We start from the raw sequence: 24,522 nt of genomic DNA on the forward strand, positions 1-24,522 counted from the left end.
GCGACGGCGACGGCAGAAATCTGCTTTTGAGTGTCCATATAATTGCTATCGCAATAAAAAAAATGTTGAAGGCAGTGTGCAATGTATACACACCGATCAAATCTAGCAGGAAATATAACTGCTTCGAGGAATGTTATGGTTACTATTTCCAACCAGTTTCTGCAAATGATATTGTTGCCTGGCTAAGGCTCTTGCAGGGCTCTTCGAGAGCAAACCGAGCCGCTGCTGCATCATTGCGACAGATGACTGCATTTAGGAGAGAGCCACGTCCTGTTAGATAGGCAGTGTGTACGAGGGGTCGTAGGAGGACATACTACCCAGAAATTCGCGAAGAAAGCGTTTAACTTTGCGATCTTCATTGAAGTTCTATAATGTGGTCATTCATTCATTCGTTTGCGTCCTCGTCTGGCCTTAACTTTGTTTGTCCAACATGAACGTCCACCAACTAGCCCAAGTTTTCATGCGAAAGAACGACAATTAATTGTGCTTATCGTACTCCGGCTAAAAAAAGAAAATACTCCGCACAAACTTCCGATCCAGCGATTCCATATGATCGTATAAGATTATTTTAATTTGAGGTTACTGGAAATATGCTTTTTTTGTTGTTCATACTGAATATTGAAAATTGGCATGGAATGAGGCGGTTTGCGCCACATGTATTAATGGACATGATATAACCAGCATGTAGAGAAAAGGCAGAGGTTGTCAATTTAGTTAAGGGAAGTTTAAAGCTATTTAAAACAATGTGTGGGGGCCTATGCTATACCATCTGGACATTTGCGAAGGTGGTGGAGTACAGGCATTATCTTTGCGACCTTTATTGAAGTTTAACTGGCGTAGGCATGTATTTATTCATTTGTTGATTTATTCATTTGATTTATGTGTCCAAAAACACCTATAGCGTTGCAGTAGGGGCCATTGTCATTGTGCAGGGTAGGATGTTTAACGGTGAGTCAGGGCAGCGGAAAAGGTAGTTGTAATTCGTATGCTGATTAGTTGTGTTAAACTACTATTTTGTGCCAATGAGTCCGTGACTTAAGTGAATTGGCACACACGCACCATTTAAAGGCATGAAAGCTCGGAAGAGAGTAAAGCTTGAATGAAATGTAGATGGAATTGGTTGTTTTAGTTGTAAACTATCATTGCATATACTCAATCAATCAATCAAAACACAGTTCTCTCATTGAGCTCCAGAATTACGGGCTATTACCTAAAACTCCATTTACTTGTATTACATCCCATTGATATTTTATTATCAGGAAAGGTGCAGTTGTTGATATTCAAGCAAGAGAGAAGTTGACAGGGCGATGGAGGTTTCAAGTGTTTCTACAGTGGTCGAATAAGGAATGCTGCTGGACCTAACGTTTAGACAAGGAAACTTCCCATCGTTAGAGCAGCAGCTCTTTGAAGTTGGTGATACACCAACCTGATTTTCGTGTAAATGTGCTTCCTGTTTTCGGCTTATTCTTGTAACGTAAGAACCCGGTGATGCAGAATTTTCTGCCTCGCGCTGTAGCATACAGCGAGCCTTTATGGAGACAAATATTGAACGAGCGTTTCGGGGCGGGGCAGCCTTAAGACTTTCCGCGAGATTACGTGCCGGTACTTCGAATTTCCCGCGCAAGCGTTCGTTGCACCTTCTCAAAAACACTCGCGAAAAGTTCGAGCCACCATCTCCCACGCGTTGTACGAGTGCAGTCGGCCGTTCTGTAGTCGCGCTCTCAATCTTTTTGACAGCAGCGTCAGGCACGCCTGAGCTGTTCTACGACTTTACGAGGAATTTTCGAGCGAAAAAGACAAAAAAAAAAAAAAAATGCAGTGCCTACGCTCGCGCACCATCCGGCCAGAGGCTCGCAGACGACGCCGCGAACAGGACGCGTCTCCGGATTGGCGTTGCCGGCTTCCCGGAAGTGACGACACCGGCGCACCGGCTTCCCGTCCTCAGCTGACAAGCAACAGCGGGCAACAGCGCGGCGCGCGCCTCGCGCTCGGCTCTCACACAGTCGGTGGCCGAGCTTACGCGGAGGACGTATGTGTGCGTGCAACGTGTGTGTGGTCTCTGTGGTGAAGTTGACAGTGTCTGCTTTGTTGGCGGCCTGTTCCTGAGCCGCCTCGCCCGTGCGAACAAGCGAGCGGCACCGATGTGACCTCCCGTCTCTCTCTCTCTTTCTTTATTTCGTGGAGGACCCGATACCGAAGGTGGCGAACATGCGAGCCGAAGACATCATGGCCGAGGAACAACTCCTCAACGGCCGAAGCATGCTCGGATTTGAACACACTCTTGTAAGTAAACCAGTTCCAAATCCCCCACGATGCGGCAGCTGTCCTGCCTGCCTCGTTCGCTGTTGAGCAGAACGGGCGCAATACCTCTCGGAATGGAAACCAACAGGCGAGGGAGTTTTCTTCGATGCCAGCCGCGTTCGGAAGTTAGTCGAAGTGAAATATCTTTCCTTGTGCGCGTCGCAGGGTGGCTGATGTCTGTAGTGTGACGCTATCAGCTTTCGAAAATAAGATAAGGGCAACCTCGGTTACGCGAGCGGTGCTCCTAGAGGCGTGCGCGATGTTCGCGATGTCCGGCCGTGTGCCGGCGACTTTCGTTGAAAGTGCGGAAGGCCCTGTTCGGAGCTCGCCATCCCTGCACGCTGGCTTCCAACGCACGTGCTTGCACGGATTTGACGGCGGTGCTGATGATGAGCGATGGTTCTTTTTGCAGCGGCACGGATCGCCGAACTGTCGCCGATCAGCTGTCGCGCTGCCTTACTCGGCGCTGCGATCGGCACATGAAACGGGGCTGCGCGTATTGTGTACGAGTGCCTACTTGCTGGCGCCGATATTTGACAACCCCTCATTACAGGAGCGCTCGGTTCCCGTTGATGACTCTGCGATATATGGGTCAGAACTGGACTAAGTGTTCGGCATATTGCGTTCGAAGAGCGGCATGTGCTCGTTGTTTTCTTTTTCCTTTTCTTCTATTGGCCGCGCGAGATTCGAAAGATTTGGCGGTATATACGAACGAATGGGTCTGACAGTCGAATAACTTCCTGTTCGCCAATAATACTTGTATTCGCCACACTACAGAATGTTTACACGCAGGCTCGCGTTTGTTCCTTTTGATGCAAAAAAAAAAAAAGTAAAATGGAACTCGTTCTTTAATCTGGGCGCGTTTCATTAAGTTACCGTTTTGGTGGTACCGTACTGTGCCATCAGCCTTATCCAGAAGCAACTCGCATGGGAAGTCTTCGCGTTGTCGTTTGGAATGAACATCAGAATGAAACGGTGTCCTTATTTGCTTCAATGCAGATATTGCTACGCCCGATAAAGATAAATGGGAGAGACCCGCACGGTTTCTTCTCTAAATTGCTTTATTTGTCAAATAAAATAATGCGTTAAAAGTCAATCAGTTCTGCCGTCCGTAGCTCTCACTTAGGCGAGCGGACAAACTAATACCGCGATGTTGGTGGAACACTGAGCTGCATAACGCATACCTTGCGTGGCATCAGCGGCACGAATGGCAGTGGTGTAGTAGTGGAACTCGGAACATCAACCATACCTGTAGAGACAGTTGTTCCTTTCCCGGCTTTTTTACGCTGATGTACATTTGTGACGTCTTTCCCGTTTTCCGAAGCTTTGTCGCGCAACTGCTTTGTTTATCCATAGTACACGATGCGGGCACCTGTATCATGTCATTTTGCTTTTGTCATTTTAGAAATTGTCGCAGACTGGTATGCTGACTGCGTAGAAATGCCTGCCGGTGCGGCTGCGTGGTACATATGTCTTACGCAAGTCCCACACTTGCTCTCGACAGGGCTAATTTTCGCAATCGCAGTGGACATTCTTTTTTCAACCAACGCTGGAATATTATTCTAGCTGTGACGTATAGTACGACATCCGTCAGAACATTATTTATTTATTTTACCCTCACGCTACATAGGTATACATTATACAGATGGGAGAATCGATAAGATGCGCATGTACTAAATGAAACAGGTAAATTGCTACTTACTGTGGTAACATTGGAATAAACAATAAATATGAAGTAAATATACATAATAATACACAAACATGCACGAAAAAAAAAAAAAACAAGAGAGAAAGACATTGCGCAATAGTTACACACCAGCTATTAATAAAAAAGAGTCAATAATGCGTTTTTGAAGCTAACGGGGTCACCGATGGCTAGGCACAGACCCTGGAAGCTTGTTCTAATCTTTCGAGGTCATCGGTAAAAATGAGAGTGAGTATGTAACGGTGTAACTTTTGTGCATATGCTGACCTTCTGAGGATGATTAAGACGCGCAGATATAAACGGCGCGCGACAGATCCGCATGGAAGACAGATATGTGTTGTGATAGTATGTCTTGTGGTAAAGGCATATAGGAGCGTGTTTTCATTTTTTTTCTTTAAAAATGCAATTAAAATTTTTTGCGGCCAAGCAGCCTTCAGCACCCCAACAACCAGGGTTCAGTGTGCCATACAGACAAGTGGAAGGGACAGTATAGAACGGAAATGCAAGGATAATTGACAAGACGACAAATCTGCATCATTATTTCCATCCGATATGATTTATTTCACATACAGCACGAACTTGCAGAAGGTGAGTTTAAAACAGTTTTGTCTTCGCTGGAATCCTCACCGGCGCGGAGTGCGCTGGGATGGGCATTCTTCATTGAAGATTTCCTTGGAGTGTGCTGATAGATAGATAGATAGATAGATAGATAGATAGATAGATAGATAGATAGATAGATAGATAGATAGATAGATAGATAGATAGATAGATAGATAGATAGATAGAAGAAAGGAAATCTGTTCGCTGCAGCTACATCGTCAGATCTGAAACTCCTCTTAGACTTGATTACCTGCAGGAAGCGTTAGAACGTACGATGAATCCTGCGAATTCCTCGTCTGTAGACGTATTTTCGCGCCTCAGTTATGTAATTGAGTAGGTGACTCGTAATTAACGCTCTGCATTGGGCATTGTAGAAGCAATTTTTACGAGCTCATCTACGCTTTTCCGCGCCTCTTCGGTCTTCCGTGTGTACAGGAGCGATTTTTATAAACTCGCATAGTCAGGAGACTAGAGGCATTCGGTTGAAACCTTGCAGAATCCGAGTGTATAGACCTCCAATATATTACTAATCGGACCCTTAGACGTTGCGTTGCGAAATCCTAAAGACCACGATTAACGAAGTTGTAAGGAACCTTGCATTGAGTTCGGAAATTCTTGGGGGCCATTGAGTGTTATTTTTATCTCAACTGACGCTGTTCTTAATGTACCGGTATATGTCTACTAATAGTTCTCGCATCTTCTGGTCTTCTTCTTCTTCTTTTTTTTTTCCAACCATTGCTGCATCTTTTATGGCATGGTCACTGTGGGTATATACGGTGGTGCGGCGCTGAAGAGACGGTAGCCCGCGAGCTTTCCTGGCACGTTCTGGAGGCGGCCTCGCGGTTTCTCGTCTTCCTCTATTCGACCGCTCCTTCCCGGTCGTACGTTGCAGCTCTTCCACCATGCTCTCCTTGAACCACGCGACTCGCGCGAGTTTGAGCGCCTATCAGTCATCGCACGCGCTGATTGTCTCAAAGGATATCAATAGAGCGCGTCATCGCTCATGGGCTGTCGTCAATTTCAGAGCAACCGCGACGGCCTTCGTTTCCAGCGGGTGATCGTCTTGGCCGCGAAGGGATGCTGGCCTTGCGTTTCCGATATGTACAGTACAGCCTATGCGTGTGTATTTGTCACGTTTTGTGACGATGTGACGAGAATAGCGCAAAAGAAGAAAAAGAAAGAAAGAAACCGGGACGGGGGGCTCAGCGGATAGATAAATGCTGAGTGGCCGCTCCGTCAATGGAGAAATTAGAGCACTAAAAAAAAAAAAAAAAAAAAAAAAGTTGCTGGGGTTTTACGTGCCAAAACCAAGATATGATTAGTGGGGGGCTCCGTGTTTGTTTTGACCATGCACCTCGGTTCCTTTGACGTGCACCCGATGCACGACGCGCGGGCGTTGAATTTTGCTCTCATCGTAAAAATTAGGGCACGGTTGCTTCCGCGGCACTCGCGTTGTTGTCAACAAATGAATGGGCATTTAAATAGATAATCCTGGGATTGACAGGGGACAGGGAGCCACGTCTTTACATGACAGTAAGAGCACGGAAATGGCCAGCGGATGTAGCAAATCGTGTTTGTATTTATATCTGTCCTGTCTGATGATATACATAATACATATAGTCAACACATCCGTTTAGATGTTTGAGGGCTTCACGCAACGCTCCTACTCAACGATGGATGTGTTTGTGAAGTCGCAGATGTATAGAAGTGGCCCATATTGACGCGCACCTTTAATTTGCCGCGTAGCGCAGAATCTATATGCCAGTGCCAAAATTGAAAAAAATGAAATAAAATAAAAGGGCGAGTAAATGTTACGTTATTGCTTTATTCAATGCGCGATGATGCGATAAGTGTGCCTACAAGTATTTCCCGCGACCAGACGCAACTTTTTTCGTGGTGGTTCTTTATATTCAGCGAGATTTCTTTCTATTTCTCGTGGGATTTCTTCACATTGGATTACATTTATTGGGGTTGCGGTGTAGTCCATGCTCTTGGTAATGAAAGGCTTCAGCTTCGTCATGCCCCAAAACCAGCGTTTGACATTTCCATCCTCGCTGATGAAAGAGACGACAAAGCGAAAAAAAAAAAGAAGAAGAAAAAAAAAAGAGAGAAAAAGAGAAAAAAAAAAAAAAGAGGGAGGGAAGCGCGTAAAACGAGATAGCGAGAGAGGAGCCGCACACGAAGACGATACGCTCCACTTACATGGATTCTGGCCGCGTGCTCCGCCGGCCCCCGTTTCATGAGCTCTTTCTGCTTCTCCAGATGCGTGCATGTGCTTTACATATCGCGCTGTCGTCTGCGGATGCCTGCTCTTATAGGCCTAATCGAGCCTCGCATTCGCGGGTATACGGGTTATTCTTTCTTTCTTTCTTTCGTTCTTTCTTAATTTTCTTTCTTTTGCAGCGTGCGAACATGTACGCAGAGTAGGGGAATGATGTGGAAAGTCGGCAGAGTTAAGTATCATAACGAAAGATAGCGTGACGCAGCTATACAGGGTGTTCTTTATTAGTTTCTTTTTTTTAGGCTATGCATATTTTTTAGACTGTACAGATATTTTTATAAAAAGGGTATGGGCGTAGCGAACGCGGCGTTTTTGAAGGGAGTTCCTAGGCGAGGCGGACATATACTTTGCCTCTAATACGGTGAGTTTCGGAAGAGTAATAAACAAAAATTTTGTTAGATCTCTCTCTCTCTCTTTCTCTCTTTTTATTAGAGTCTAGGGAGCAGTTGTTTATATGAAAATAAAATTGAAGGCAGTTGCATTTTAGTTCACCCTCATTAAAAAAAAATGTTGAGTATCTTCGTAGTATATATTATATTCGAAGTATTCATCATTAAATTTCAATGCTCAATCCGGGCAATTTCGAAACCCTGCGCACACCTCCCTTATATGCATATTGGAACGCGCCTTCACGAAGTGTATGACGAAGTTTGAATGATGTCCCGTCACGGCAAATTCTGGTACGACACGTCGCGGCAGATGCTTGCCAAACAAAACGCGCCCTATCACCATCAGCCGAGACTGGCGGTGACGTTCAGTTTCAAACTTTGTCGCGCTTGTCGTCACGGGTTGTTTCCGTCTGATGCGATACCGGGCCTGCCTTTCCTGCGCTCCCGGCGTGCTCGGTTCCGTTAATTGCCTGAATTGAGCGTTGAAATTCGATGATGATTATCTGGAATTAGGTGCGATTTTCGAGTTTTTTTTTTTTAAAGGGTGCATTAATATGTCACTGCCTCCAAATTTTCCATGTAAACAACTGCCCACAAAGTACTTATGGAAAAGTGAATTAACGAGTTTCTGTCAGTTATTCTTCTGAAACTCGCGTTATTAGCGGCAAAGTATGTCCGCTTAGCCTATGACCTTCTCTGCAAGAGAGAGGTACAAATATTTATTATGACAGAAAAGCTGAGAGGTTGGCCTGAAATACTACGTTCTAGCCTGGTACTCAGCGTTGCGGAAATAGCAAAGGACAATAATAGGAAAAGGAGAAAGTGAAGATGGTGACGATATGAAAAGGCATATGAATAAAAATAATAACAATACACACACACACACACACACACACACACACACACACACACACACACACACACACACACACACACACACACACACACACACACACACACACACACACACACACACACACACACACACACACACACACACACACACACACACACACACACACACACACACACACACACACACACACACACACACACACACACACACACACACACACACACACACACACACACACACACACACACACACACACACACACACACACACACACACACACACACACACACACACACACACACACACACACACACACACACACACACACACACACACACACACACACACACACACACACACACACACACACACACACACACACACAATGGCCTTCATGGACTGATATGCAAGGAGTATCTTGGCCATGGGCCTAAATACAGGCCTTCGGAAAGTGGCCGGTTATCGATGCTTGCCAAATATTGCTCCATTGATTGTCTTTCTCGCAAATACTGTAGCGGGCGCACACAAAGCACATGGTCTATATATAGTCTCCGGCACGGCGCAGTTCTCACAGTCCGGGCTGATCGCATGGCCAATAACATGGCGATAGTGTTGTGTCAAGGCCAATTTCGCTACGTTCATAGCCTTTTATTAAAATCTGTACATTGTAAAAAAAAAAAAAAAATGTATACCCAGCCGCAAGAAACTAGCGCGAACACAAAGTATTTCGCGGCATTTTTTTGTTTTGTTTTCTTTCTTTTTTGTGCACCTGCATAGTCGCCCATGGCATGCTTTATGTTCTTTGCTTGTCTTGCTCGTTTCTTTAATTCATTCCCAGTAGCTTAGGATGGGGAGTGGCGGATTTCTTTTCGAGACTCAAACCTGAGCTAAACCGTGACGCGTGTGTGTTAATTATTAATTAGAGATGTCGGTATAATTGCAGTTGCTGATCAAATCTTGATGGGTTGGTTGACACACCGAAACCGCGTAATACCAGTAACGCCGCAGTTATAGAGGAGAACACACGGGTTTGCGCAACAATTCATGCATAGTTCGTTGCTTGACAAGCCGCTAAACCTTGGGCTAAGAAGAGGCCTGCACGAGTTTGAGCCGTGACGCCACGCGCGAAGGCCGAAAGTTTATTGAAAACTATCGACATTACAGCAAAAGCTCCGCCCACAAAGCCGCACCGTATTTGCCCTCTATACGACTCCGATATTGAAACAAGTTCACCTTCGCCGTGAGGTCGCAGAATTAAATGAGCGAACGACCATGCGGGCGTATCCGTGCGAATTCCTTCAGTTGGACGAAGGTGTGTATTTGCCACTGCATTATTTGATTGTCACGAAATGTATCAAGAAAGAGGGGCCGCGCTGAGTGTCGGTCCCCGTCGATCCCCATGCATATACTCGAGGCAACGCGGCCTCGAATATATGGGCTGGCGCTATTCCAGCATGCCGTGGACCATATGTCATGCTGAATGCTCTGGGTCTCGTCAGATCACCGAAACTATAGCACGTTTTAGACTCGGTCTGTCCTTGCGTGAAGACACCTCCTGGGAAAACCGAGCGTTCAGGCATTGCGCTCCGGCCGGCTGTTCCAGCTTCCAAGTGCTGCCATTGCCATGCCGTAGTACTACGACGGCAAAAAATGACATGTTGAACAGCAACACACGCGCGCCCGTCTCGTGGCTTGCATGCTTGAACTTGAGCGCCTTGCCAGATTCACAGCAGCGTTTGAACGCGTACGGCATGCGCGGGTGAAAATAACGCGTATATACGTATATATGTCTCATACTTGCGTTGCTGTCTGGGTGGCATGCTGGAGCGTGCGTTGTCGAATATATATATATATATATATATATATATATATATATATATATATATATATATATATATATATATATATATATATATATATATATATATATATATATATATATTAATCATATCATAAGAAGCCAATAAACAATGACACCAAGGACAACATAGGGGAAATTACTTGTACTTACTAGTTAAATTAAAGAAACGATAAATTAATGGAAAACGGATGAAAAAACTGCCCGCAGGTGGGGAACGATCCCACGTTTTCGCATTACGCGTGCGATGCTCTTACCAAATTGAGCTACCGCGGAGCCGTTTTCTCATCCACTTTCTGGGGTATTTATGTTTTACAACTAGAACCCTGGGAGTGTTAGCCAGCGCCACCACTCACAATGGCGGCGGATGTAGAACATCCTTTCTGCCGCTGGCGTCACGAGCATGTGATCTTTTTGGGCTCGAATCCGGCAACATTGATGCCTTCAGGTAGCATATGTGGGTTTATTGACCAGTTGCCATCACCCAAAAAGTTCCTCGGTGCGGCCACTATCTGATTGTTTATTTTCAGCCTAATCGCTCGCGGGTGTGCTCTGCTGCGATGGATTTGTTCTTGCTGCGCACAAAGCTTGGAATGTAAATGTTCTGTACTTTGCTTTGCTGCACTTTGCTTTGCTTTTAGCAAAGGCGTATTATCGCTAGTCCCTCGCTTACTCTGTGGACCGTCACGAAACGTTCAGCTTCAAACATTCGTGTCTTGTCGGTGTAGTCGTCGTCACTCATGCTTCGGCACATTGGTTCAAGTGTGCGCCCATTCACTTATTATTGATACGTTGGCGATAGGGTGGTCGTAAGTTTGCGTGCGAGTAGGCGTGGATGTGTGTAGATAACGTGCTAGAAACTTACTAAGCGAGTAAGTGGCGCTACTTCCTTTTGTAACAAGCGGTGCTCACTCTTAAGTGCCGACGTTCCGGAGTTGAAGTCATTTCTTTGGAGGTTAGTTATACAGCGCTGGCGGATAAATTAGCTTTTTTTTTAATCCTTGAGGAAAGCCGTGCATCGCGAAGGGCCGGCAACACAGGCAGTCCTTATGTAAGCGGCGACACGGGTTGATTCCATTCCTTAATATGCGTATCACTATTTTTGCAGTTAACTACCGCTCACGTCTTCACTTTATAGTTACACATTTTGCAGCATGAATCGGGCACAGTACATTAGCGAACACACAGTCGCATTTCCGACAGCTGATCGCACAGTAGCAGGGCAGGAGCGGTAACGGTTTCGTATTCGTGCGCATTCGCTGAGGCAACGTATGGCGCGCCGCCGGAAGCGCCATCTCGTTCCTCTAGAGCAAACTGCTCCACGAAAAGGGTCAGGGAGCTGCTTTCATTCAACTAAAGCAAACACGAGCGCATTCCGGCGTGACGTCATTGCTCAGAGTATAGAGCGCAGCGCGGGTCAACACCTAGCGAGGCACGAACTCGAGCCGAACGCTCGACGGTTTGGCTCCGCATGGCTGAGCGGAACAAGAATCGGTGGAGACGTAAGCGTGTTTTTCCGCTGCAGCTTTCAGGATCCGTGTATACGTATACACTCGAGCAAAAAAGCACGGGTCCCCTGCGTGCTGCTCAAACTTTTTTTTTTTTTTTACCCGCTTGTTCTTCAAAGTCGGCCGAGCCGTACAGCGCGCTCGCGCAACCCGTGGCGCGTTTCCTTTGTCGGCAACAAATATCGGTTTGTCGTCCGTGTAACGAGCCCGTCAGCCGTCGCTTTCGGTCGCTGGCGCGTCGCCATGCTGTCTGTAGGCGCCGCATACCGGCTCCCGTCTTCCTTTTCTCTCGCTGACAGCGCAGGCTACGCCGTCATGCAAACGAAAGCGCGGTTCCTTGCCTCTCGAAGGTATATACGCAGTGCCAAAGAACTAGGCTTGTGTTCACAAAGGCGCTTATAGCGTGCACGCTCTTTAACGGGTCGTAAAAGCAGGCACCGGCCTAACGCTTTAGCGAACATATAAGTGCGGTAATGAAGGTAGCCGGCTAATGACACAAACTCCTCGCGAACGATGTAATCTTTGTGAGCTCTGCCTCTGACTCGTTCGCGCTTGGCATTATGCTTGGCTGTGTGCGTTCTGGCTTGTGATGATGATCATTATTTTTCCCATATGGCACAAACTCCCTCTGTGTGTGTGTGTGGAGGAGGAATAGGCTACATTACAATGAAAAAACAAAGTATGAAATTACGAATTAAAGCAACTGGTGATGCGTAATGCAGTAGTGAGACTTGCAAAATGAAGGTAAGAAAGAAGTAAGAAAATAATTAAGCCTAGCAGTGCTGGACTGCTCGATTCTTTTTATCCATGGTGGTATGGTGGTGGAGGTGGTTAGCCTTTCTCTAATATTTTAGGGGTGTACGAATATTCGAAACTTCCGAATAACGAATCGAATAGTGTCCTATTCGACCGCAGCGATGGCCAATCGGCAGAGCATCCGCCTCGTATGCGGGAGGTACCGAGTTCAAATCCCGGTGCCGCCGGGAACCCACTGGTTTTTCTCATGGGTAGAGATGTCCCCTGGCCTGGTGCTCGGCTGTCGTGGAGGTCCACATCTCGAAAGAGGGCCCAATAGAGATTTAAGCTGTTGTCTCTGGGCGCCTCTTGTCCAACCACAGACGGCCTTGTAGACGAGCATCCGCCGCGGCTGTGGGAGGCAAGTGCTGCCGCCGGGTACCTACCGGTAAAATAGGTACAAGCGCGCTCCCGGCCTGGTGCTCGGCCATTATGGGACCTGAACGCTTGAAAAGGGGTGTTTGACCTCAACGCGAAGGCGCCCCCACCTCAATAGGTGCTTGGGGCGCCACATGGGAAATGACCGCCATGGGAGCGGCCCAGACACCACTTGATTTCCGTGCTCATGTTGGTTTCGACGGGAATTCAGGGCGCAAGCTCCTTTCCCAAGCGTATCACCCCTGAAGGAAGCCGAACGCCAGGCCGGGGTACGCTTGTACCCTTTTGAACCAGTGGGTGCCCGGCGGCGGTGAGAATCGAACCCACAGCCTCCCGCAGCCGAGGCGGGCGTTCTACCACTAGGCCACGGCCTAGTGTCCTATTCGATTCAGTCTTCAATGGAATGGGCTGTATTTGTAAGTACGATTATTTTCGAATACATTTCGAATATTTCAAAACGTCAATTTCGCGCCAAGTAAACATAAAATTGGAGCAAGAGTACCGTCAGTTTTCACCCCGCGGGCATAGTATAAAAATAAACCATGAGAACTTGCGTAGTGGAGCAGGCTACGTCACTTAGGAAGCCATATTTTACAGGCTGTACAGCGATCATTCGCACTCTGAAGAGCCCCGTGCATGCAAGTAACTACTTGTTTGCTGCTAATGCTTCGTTTGTGCTTTTAATAAACAACGTTTCATAATGTACTGTGTAAATATTCATAATGTACTGTGTAATTAGTTCTGGGCATGAAAACGGGGTACGCGATGTTTGACTATCGGTTTCACGGCTGAGAACAAACCATTTTGTGGTAAATAAACGCAGAAAGAGAACTTCTTAAAGGCGATCTGCCAGTTTCGACTGAACACTTCTCTTTACCTTTTACGTGTATTTCAAAGGAGAGAAAGGAATCGGATTCAGTACTATCCGTCTTTGTTATACCTTAGCGTTCAACTACAAAAATTACGCCGGAGTAGACCATTCAGCTGGAGAACAGCTTCGATATTATCAGTAAGCGAAGTTCCTACTGACACAATCGCAGTAACTGTTGACTGGGATACCGATTAGAGAGAGAGATGTATATCTAGAGAGATTTTTAATGGATACTGGAGATTTCTGCTTGGCGGCAGGCCTAGCACGCTACTCGTGATGGATAGGGTGAAATGATATGCTCAGAGCATGGTCATAAATACACAGCATACACAGAACACATCACACCACGCAGCATACAAACGAACTAAAGTATCTCGTTCAGACCAGTGTCTCTAAGCAAAGTCAAATGTGCATTCGTTGCCTGAGATGCGAGACCGGTCTTTGGGTGACCGGTATATAGGTAACCGGCTGTAGCGTGGTTTTGAACCCACGTCCCCCCGCAGCGGTCGCGGACACTTAACCACGAGGCCGCGGTTAGTTACCGAATAGTTATCTCTTTCATAGTGTATTGATTGGTCCTTCCTGTGCGTCTCTGTCGTGAAATCATCTTCCCTTCGTCTTGAGCAGGGAAAGCATTGAAAAAAAAAAAGAGAGAGAGAGAGACATCGAAGGTAAAGAGATACACTAAAGGTAGACACATTATTAATTTATCGGAAAGCACGCGCGACGTAGGTTGTCAACGCTGAGAGGTTGTTATGAGCCACTTTGTCAAACAGGCGTGGATCGGGACAGGCGTGACGGACAAGTACGTAGGCGTGGCTGCTTAGGCGTTATCCCATCACCTGCCGAACGAAGGGCTCTGCCAAGCGTCACCTGGAGACAATTTAATTTGAGACTCGTGAGAGGGGGCGCCGCTTTACGCCCCTGTGTCGCACGTGCTCCATAGAGATGTGTCATATTTTGTTTGCGCAACTTATTGTACGGTCTACAAAACGTCGCCTTGTACGGAAAACAGCGCAACCGAAAAATGAAGCGCGAGGAGGACTACGAGGGATCAGAATTCGACAGTCCTAGTTCGGTAATTACATTAAATTTAGAATCGAAGTTCGCTTGAACGGGCTTATAAGGAAGCTCAAGAAACTGTTCGCCTAAGTGAAAGTTCAGTCAAGAGAAACTAAATGCGCCTGCCGTCACCACTAAGATGCAATATGCATATAATTTCAGACGTAAGAAACCGCAATATTTTTTTGTCCATTACATTACAGTTTGCTGATCTGAACAGTTCGCTCAGGCGACGTTCGATGTAGTAGCACAGGCACCTCTGCGTGCGAGCTCTGCTGACCTTTTCTCATAGGCTCGACCGCCTGTCGTGTCCTCTTTGCCACATTCCCACTTCCAAAGTGCAAATACAGATTGATTGATTGGCTGGTTGATCACTCATTGACGTACTGATATTACTGCAACGTTCAAACAAGGCTCAACGCTTTCGTATATACGCTATACTTGATCTCGATCCGTCTTTGGGATAGAGGCCATTTGGAAGTGTCGAATGCTGAAAGGTTTACCTTCTGCCGTGGGCGGCTGAGTTCAGGAGTTCACCGTGAGCAAGACGGCTACGCTGTCCGCGGCGGAAGCTGCACCCCCCTCCTCGCCATTTTGCTTAACGTTGTCCAATATAGGCTAGTGAACGGAGAGGGGGACATGGGGAATATAGAATGATGCAGTGGCAGCATTTTCAATTCGTATTCGTAAGAAGAGCTAATTAAGGGCTGTCGCGAGAAGCGCGGCTCGGTACGCACGTGTTCTGCTGCACCTTATAACAGCCACGAATGAAATCTCTTTGAACGACGGCAAGCCCGATCCAAGCACGTACACTGCGCTCAGTATACGGACTCGATGGTGGCGTCACAATTGAAAACGACAGTATGGTGTGTCTATATGTGCGCACGCGTAGCGTGCGTGCTGTACTGATGCTTGCGCAATTTCGCTAAGGGTCGCCTTGGAACAGGTTTTCTTTTCTTTTTTTTTTCTTTCCTCGGCACATCTCCCTTCGCTTTCCCCACCTTCGTGCCGTTTCCTCGGCCGGCCGGCCGTAACGGCCGCATCGGGCGCTTTGAGTGACCCGCGCTGGCTCGAATACATTGACGAGCGAACGATGGGGGAGTCCAGCTCAACTGCCGGTGCGCCTTCGAATGCATGCGCTGTAATGTTCGCAGCATTGCATCCGCGCTGTGCAGCCAGGGACTTTCTCCGGCGTCGGAAATCGAGGGCGCCCGTTTGCGACGACGATCGCCGCCTTTCTTCCGTCTCCACTGTGGTGGTGTCTGCTTGTGGGTTTGCGTGCGCGCAGTCTACATTATGGCGTGGAAGGGAATATCGTTAGGGATGCGGCCGGCAGCGCGGTGACTTGGAGGCCAAGGACCGTCATTCCGGAAAGAGAGAAAGGGGGAAAAATGTTCGTGTTTCCTTTTTTGCTAACCATGAAACGACGCATGATGCTCTGATAGTGCACTTCTCGCTTAAGAGGAATATCCCGGATTCGGCGTCTAGCGCTGTTTATATGTACATAGTTCAAGTCTCGAAGATGGCGTGATTTTTTTTTTTTCAGCTGAGGTCCCTGTACGGGCCATTCTAAATGGCGCCTTGTGAATGCGATAGCAACTTCTGTAGATTGTTGCAAGCGTGGCAGGTTGTATTATACATGTAATACAACATCCGCGGAAGGTTGATTACGCATTTCATGCAAAGGACAATCCGTTGTGGCGAATGGGGCTGGGGGTCGAGTTGAGTAGAGGAGGGTGGACGTGCACTTCATCACCAGCATATTTTGATTTCCACTGTAGGACGAAGACCTCTCCCAGCGATTTCCGATCACCCCTGTCTTGCGCTAGCTGATTCCAACTTGCGCTTGCAAATCTCCTAATTTCTATTGCGGTAATGTTAGGTTTAGAAACAACTTCGGGGCTGCGCATGGTTTGACTCGCGTGAGCGTTTTGCGAGCACCTCCGATCCCGGTTTCTCGTACAGTCTGATTCCTTCAGTTGCGTTCCCCAGCTCACTGCAGGTATCGCCGAGTTCGGCACGGCTTTCGATACATACTAGTCACCCAGCTAGCGCGCTCTACTGTCTTCGGAGATATCACTTGAAGATCCAGCGCGACGCAAACTGCTACAACATGCAGTTCGCAGTGAGACAGCAGGTCTATACAGCATGCGCATTGGAGCGAAATGCTTCCCGCAGTCGTCGCGCCGGAGGAATGAAACGGCAGCCACGTGTCCGTCTTATGTTCGACCTCGCATCGCTGCAGTCGCCGGTGTGTTCATTTCACGTCGCGCAGTAACTATACCTGTATAGTAGCAGTCACATCGCACGATAACTAACACGTGTGGCCATCGCGCAGTGTAACAAAGTCCGCGCTGGCGCTGCAGGTGATCGATGGACACCACATGCGGTATAGTATATGTACATATGTATATATATCATATCACGGGAAGCCAACAAGCATAGTAACCCAAGGACAACATAGGGGAAATCAATTGTACTCACTAATAATTGAATTACAGAAATGATAAATTAACAGAAATTAAAGTGGATGAAAAAACAACTGGCTGCAGGTAGGGAACGATCCCACGTCTTCGCATTACGCGTGCGATGCTCTTACCACTGAGCCACCAAGGCGCCGTTTTCCCATCCGCTTTCTGGGGCGTTTATGTTTTACTGTTACAAATTTTACTCCTGTAGTACTCGTGCACGCAAATGCTATTGTGCGCAATACACAATAACGCGTACGTGCACGCGAATCGCGGTTGGTTGCACCACTGACGCCCGCGCGCCGCAAGCGTAACACGATCGCGGCAACTCGGCATCGGTGCGTAGCAGCGGCATCGTGCTCTCCCCGTCGTTGGGCTGCAGAAGCATCGAGCTCGCATTGCCAGCCGTGCTTGCAGCGTCGAGCGTCCTGTATAGGCTTATCGTCTCGCGGGGCGCCGCGCGAGTGCTTGCGTACTTACCTCTATACTGCATGCTTACTCAACGGGCCCTTCGGGGTTCGACGAAATGCTGGACGCGGCGGCGTCTTTCTCTCTTTTTATTTTTGTTTTTCTGGCTCCGCATAAGTTGAAGCGATCGTCGTTTAAAAACAAGTCGACATGGCAATGGGATACGCGGTTCAGTGGAGGGCGTGTATAGAGCTCTTAATTTTAAAAGAATGTGGATAAAAGAGGTGTTCTTCGGCTTATAAATCGCCTGACGCCACGGGGATTCGCCATACCGATTGATGCTTTACATCATTCGCAATATATGTTTGCCTGGTGATTTATCTGCAACCAAAATCGAGATGGGGGACATTTTCACGGATGTTGTTTATTTGTTTGTTTAGTTAGAAGAAGAAGAGAATTGGAAGAAATGTATGGTGTATGGTTGCGCTGTTAAGGTCGAATCATCCGAAAGGCCGTATTGACAAACGGCGGAAAAACGAACGAATTTATATTTTTTTTATTGCTTCTAGCAGTCTGTATGCTGCCCGTTTGCTTCCTGCTCTTGAAGCACGCCTCAACCAGCTATAGCATCCGGTGAATACGCAGAGACATGCGGCGCTGTGTATAGTTGCATCGCGATGCCATGCTGAATGGCAGAAGTCTATATAGTGCTGAATATGGAGGCGTGACGCGACACGAAAGCAGCGGGATTGGATGGCTTCACGGGTGCAAGGCGCGATCAGCCAGAAAAACTAAAAAGAAAACAGTCTCACTTTTAGTGCATGCAGTTGCGCTTCTGCTGACTTCGTTGTGTTTTCAATATTTGAGTAACCGCTGCGCACATCAGGTGGCGCCGGTGGGGGTCGGTTGTGGCCTAATTAACCAAGGAAGCATACTTTGGCGTTCGAACTAAACGAGTTTTACTTCCGTAGCAAAGTATGGTTTCTCGCCGGGACTTTCCAGCGTGTTCGAAGTAAGCGGGAAGGCGAATTAGCAGAGATCGAATTAACGGGAGTCTAGCTGTACAGTGAAAGTCAGATGCAGTGGCGCACCGACCGGGGGGGGGGGGGGGGGGGGTTCTAACCCCTCCCTGAGGCCGAGTTAACCACCCCCCCCCCCTTTTGTTTGACACCCTTTTTTTCATTGCGCCTTTGAGTATACTGAAACTAAGATGTGAGACGCGCAATCGTCTGCACACTCGCAAACTTGCGCAAAAAGCGCATTTCTTTTGACAATTTCCCGTCAAGAAATTTAAATTAGTGCTGTTTGGATGGTATTGGCAAACTAAGGCAAACTGTCACCCACCCCGGCAGAGATCCTGGGTGCGCTACTGGTCAGATGTTCTACAGTTTCTGAGAAACACGGCAATCAGTAGACTGGAGTTTGTACTTCGAGCTTGTCAATTTTTCATTCATTGAACCAAATGAGAAAGCTACACTCTATTTTTGGCCGTTACGATAAGCAAGAAAAGCGCTTTGAGGGGCACGTGTGGCGCGCACACGTGATCACCTACAGTTCTCTTATTTTTCCATACGAGTGACAATATAGTCTGACGTTGTCAAAGCTAAGTATACAGTTGTGTCGTATATAATTCCGCTGTGAATCCATCAGACGGGGCCGCGACTGCAGGCCTGTGCCTCTTATTGCTGTCAAATAAGCTAGGAGGCAGCCGTCCCGTCAAGCTGCTCAGTGCATCAGTTGCCCTAGCGGCCGCTCCTTTTCTTCCATCAGGGAAATTATAACCGACACTATAGTCAAGGGTCATATTTTGTAACGCTTCTTTTTATTAACTCTTCTAGCCCGTCGTTATATAGCGTCTCTCACGAAGCCGCCTTCTCGTCATTGCCAGGATCAGCCCTCCAGCGGCACGGATGATACGCAATCGATAGAATCGCACGAAAAGAACCATTACAAAATACTGACCTTGATTTGATATTTAATTCGATTAAGGTCACGTTGTTTCGTTTCGTTCTGGCAAGGTCCTTTCCGTGGCCCTGTTTTTTAGCGCGGACGCGCTCCTCGGAAATCTGCGTATATGTATACTGTTGGCTAAGCCAATTGCCATAAAAGCTGCGTGTTTGTGCGGGGGGGCGGGCAAGACTTTGGCACATGGAGACGGCACTGTTATTCGAGAAGCTCGTAACCCCGCGCAGTTGCGTCTCTCCGTAATCGTATATCGCGAGCGATCTTGCCGAGGAAAGGGCGAAGGCCTGGCATGCAGCTGCGTGCCGCGCATCGCTGCAGCCGCTCCCCATTTTTGTTTCTCGCCTTGCAAGCCGTGCATGCACGGTTGCGACAGTCCACGAAACAGATCGCGGCCGGGAACGTGACCCGTAGCACGTGCGTGTATAGTACAATGCGGGCTATTTAGCGGCAATCGCGGTATCGCGGTTGAGGAGACGCGTGGCATCTATGAAATGCGGCTGATTGTGAGGCCGCGTGTTCGCAGATACTGCAGCGACCGCGAATTCGATGCAATATATGTGCGAAATGGTTGGATTGACGTGCACGTGGCAGGCGCTCCCAGCGCACAGTCAACCACAAGAAAGTTTACGGACCACGGGATGTCAGAAAACGTTCAATTCCCGAGCAGCCTGTAGTAGCAGCCAGTAAAACTGTAAACGACAATGTTGTTAGCATATTATATAGCCCAGGCCCGAAATGCAAATACTAGGCTGTGTTGTGAGGCGGCGGATATATTCAGCTTTTTCTCAGGTTTCCTGGTCCGTAATATTTTGTGGTTGACTGTATGCCTTCAGTGCAGCGAAGGCTATATAGTTAACGTCAGCCAATCAGATGACGAGAGCTGGCTGCGTGTCTGAGAAAAGGGAGGACGGCTCGCCCAATGTGCGCCATTAATCCTTCCGTAAAGCTTCCATTCAGTCGACGTCGCACAAAGGGTGATTGGCGGCGGACAATGGATGTGCGCTTATCCTGAGTCGTTTCTGTTCTGGTTTGGCTGACGCGATCCGTATAGCTTTCGTTGATCTACATGGAGTTTGGGATATGGAGTATATAATTTATTTGGCTCACGTTGACTCTTGAGGCGACGCAAACGACGAGGCAATACGCAAATTGTACCTCGGTGTAACGTCAAAGATTGGGCTTGTTGCATAGTTCTGCGTGCTTTTGCTCCGCAGGGCTTGTTGTTACCTGTTCTTCGGTTTTATCTTAGTCGCAAATTTGCGCTGTTATGCTTAAAAACAAGATCTGCACCAGGGCATATGCACTTAAATAAGTTCGTTAAAAAGATACGGTCGTTATGTTGACACACCATGGTTATTTCATGGTTTATTTCATGCCGTGTTTCATGCCGCACACTATACAGTGAAACCCCGCAGCGAGTCCGCTATCATAAAGGATGAATAGTAAGATGACTGTTGTGACGCGTATTTTGTGGCGTTGTGGTTGGCGTCGTATAGTGTATGGCGACTGCATGCCTTTTCTTTACTATAACTCTCTATTGTGTTACAGACGTCTGCTTTCACATTTTTTTAGTCACCCCGTTCACGAAGGTTTGACATATCACCTCTCTTTAGAAGAACGCACAATACCGCCCACCGTTCGCGTAACAATAGCCGTCAGCTCAAGAGAAAAAAAAAAAAAAAAAAAAGAAGAAGAAGAAGAAAGACGCATTTGGCATCACAACACGACAGCGGCGTTCATTGTTGTGCGATGGCTTTGAATATTCGCTTTATTTTATAGCGTGTAACGTGACAGAGGAATGCGTATGAACGGATGAGATCGCGTTACAGTTGGTGCCTTTTGTTTACACTTCACGCTGTCAGCACGGGCGTCATGCAGTGCCAGTCGCGTCGAAGGTGAGTGTTTTCCAGTTTAGCTTGAGAAGTACATAAGCGCAGAACGGCTGGCTGTCTCTGGCCTCCTACACACACTGGCTCAAATGTACGAAAAACAACAACAACAACGTAATTTGGTGTCGCGAAGATGCTGAAGTGCATGGTGTCGTGCATTCATCGTATTTATATGGATCAACATTTATTTATATATGCATTTATATGTCTTTATATATATTTATATGCAACCACATGGATCGTGTATATATATATATATATATATATATATATATATATATATATATATATATATATTTCATGCGCGATGATGCTCACGTGACCGTGGTCGGCAGCTGCATTGTTATGAAACGAGGAAGATACGCGCTGGCGTTATAGCGCCAAAGGTGCGTCGGAAACATCCGTCTGCATGGTTGCGGCCGCAACCACATGCAACGTATTTCTGACGCATTTTCGCGCTGGCCTACGTACGTCTGCGTATAGGCGTCGCGTGCGCTGTTAGTAGCTAAAAACGATAGCTAACGGCGCGCCCATTAACAGCGTGGTTATCGCGCAGCGTGAAATGGACGTCCGACGCTATATTGCGACGCCACGCCGCAAAGACGTCGGAAATGCGCCTAATGTGGTTGCTGCTTCGTACTTCACGGTAGCATCACTGGCAGCAGTCACGACGCGGGAAATGAAGCTGATTCGATCAAAGCAATATATTACGAATTCACGAAAGAAAAACGAATTATATTAATACCTTAACCCACACGCCAAATGTATATATTTTAATGATAACAGGAAAAAAAAATGAAGTGAATATACCACGCCTTATACGCATCGTTTACGTTGCAAGTGCGCAGCATAATCGTTACGGCGTATTCGGTTGCTAAACTTCGTGGTAAATCATTTCGAAGTTCTAAAGCTGAGTCATCACGTACTGGCGAACGTATATAGGCGCAAGCCCGAGATATTGTTTTGTTTTGGCTTGTTCGCGTTTTCATTCAGTTTATGCCGATACTATATGTATATACCTCGTTGATGCAGGTATCTGCGCGCAAGTTCGTTGTAACGCGATTTCTCCAAGCGGCGATCGCGGCGGAATAATGTATAGGCGAGGAATTGGCGTCGTTGGCGGCCAAACTCGTGTGCCGGCTCTTGCCATTCACCGGCCAGTCCTCGAGCGGACCGCCTATTTTTCCTCGTCCCTCTTTGTCCGATGCTTTTTAGTCGGCTGCGCTTCTTCTATTTTGATTCCAATTGCCCGGCGATGGCCCGGTCGTATGCGCGCCCGTCTGCTGCGTGGCCTTGATTAAAAGAGGTTCGCTTTTTCCTCTTCCACTCTGTGAAACCGCGTCTTGTTGTGATGCAGCTTGCATATGCGGGGTAAGCTGCGTGTACGGTTTACCTGTACGATTTAGGTGTCTCTGGCGATATTTTTTTTTTCTCGGGATCTCGTCATTTAATAAACAATTACAAACAACATTTAGAGAGACACTGAGGAGCAACACTAGATCAAAATTCATTGTCGAAGTATTATTTCGAAACTTTATGGAGTTTTTCTTTGCCTTCTTTTTTGCGAAATAAGCTTTCTTTACTGAGTGAGACGATAAATGTTGAAGTTTTCCCTCTTGAAATTTGCATCCAAATCGCTCGGCTGGTTACGGCAGTCTTACGTTGCAGATTTCGCAGTATTTTGTGGCCACCCGTCGGGGTGGCTCAGTCAGCTAAGGCGTTGCGCTGCTGAGCACGAGATCGCGGGATCGAATCCCGGCCGCGGCGGCCGCATTTCGATGGAGGCGAAATGCAAAAACGCCCGTGTGCTTGCGTTGTAGTGCACGTTAAAGAACCCCAGGTGGTCAAAATTATTCCGGAGCCCTCCACTATGGCGTGCCTCATAAACAGAACTAGTTTTGGCACATAAAAAAAAAAGAAGAAAAGAAAATTTTGTGGCCGTGATGTTCCGTGATGTTCCGCCGCGCGCCGTATGCTGTATATGTGCGAGAGAAAGCCTGCGAGGGTGAGCCAATGATGGCGGCTCAATTTCACGCGCGCAAGGGAGGCAAGCAGGGAGGAAGCGCACTGTTTCCGTCGCGTTTCCGTCGCGTCCGGGGTCGTTCTACTTCGGCGGCTGCCGCGTATGGCGCGGTCGCGCAGGCCTTGAAAACGATCTGCGACGGGGACAGAGTCCGCCGTGCGCTATGTTTTCGCTGTTGAGTTCTCCTTGAAGCGAGAGGTAGCACGAAGGCCAATTCACTCGCTGCTGCGGCGCGCTTCCTCACTCCAGCGTTTTGACAGCGAGTTTCCGCGGTCACCGAGTGAGATGTGTTCTTGTTTGCGTGTGCGCGCGTGACACCATGCTTGTTGATTTAGTTGGTAAGCCTATGTTTACAAGTTTATATGGACGATAAAACTACCCTATCCTTTCTTCGTATAGCTGTCTACTAATTTTCCATCGCAATCGATGCTTCGCCTTACGGGCTTAACTGCGACTTTTCTCTTTTTATTTTAAATAATGCAATGTAATTTTCGTTTATCGAAAATCTTTTAAAGTATTTCCGAGCAGGGGGGTAAGGCTGTCTAAATTCGTGACGGCGCGGTGAGCTATACAGTTCGGGAACTTAATATTGAGGTAGTGTCGCCACCCGCCTTCGAGGTGTTCTTTTTTTTTTTTTCCTGGTGTACGAAACCTCTTCTCGCGCTAAGACTGACCTTTTTGTTATTCAAAGGATGTAATTTACCTACACCGCCTGACTTAATATTCTTTTTGAGTGTCTCTTTAACATGTGAAGTGCATACCTGCACGGTGCTTTCAATCTTCATAAGTGGCTTTTTATTGAACGAAAAGAAGGGTGCATTAAAAAAAGAACAAAAAAAAAAACGTTGTAAGTAAGAGGAGCTAAAGAAAAAGGAAGAGAATTTCGACTGTAGCTGTTTCTCTCCAACCTCGCAATAGTTAGCACTCAACGTCACTAGGTCACCGCGCGCGTGTGTTTCGGAGCTTTCCAGTGCTCAACGGATAGCGTTTATAAGCGCGGTGAAGCTATCCGTATCATCCATCATCAACCTATAGTCCAGTGCAGGACCAAGGCCATTTCCAGTTACTCCTATCCTGCGTTAAACTATATATAACCCATCCTGTACCGTTGGTGCTTCCTTATCGCTCCACGTGCATAATGTTCGGCCGCGCTCCTCGAACGCTG

General features: G+C 47.3%; 1 protein-coding gene across 1 annotated transcript in view; it reads left to right on the forward strand.

Moving 5' to 3' along the window:
* Positions 1 to 1,927: 1,927 nt before the first annotated feature.
* Positions 1,928 to 24,522, forward strand: part of LOC119442265 (chloride channel protein 2-like) — a 105,151-nt gene continuing 82,556 nt past the window's right edge. Inside the window, exon 1 of the mRNA XM_037707073.2 lies at positions 1,928 to 2,283. Coding sequence (XP_037563001.2) covers positions 2,209 to 2,283 — 75 coding nt within the window. The 5' untranslated portion in view covers positions 1,928 to 2,208. The remainder of the gene's footprint in view (positions 2,284 to 24,522) is intronic.

Source organism: Dermacentor silvarum, chromosome 2 (genome assembly GCF_013339745.2).
Source record: "Dermacentor silvarum isolate Dsil-2018 chromosome 2, BIME_Dsil_1.4, whole genome shotgun sequence".
NCBI classification, from domain to species: Eukaryota; Metazoa; Arthropoda; class Arachnida; order Ixodida; family Ixodidae; genus Dermacentor; species Dermacentor silvarum.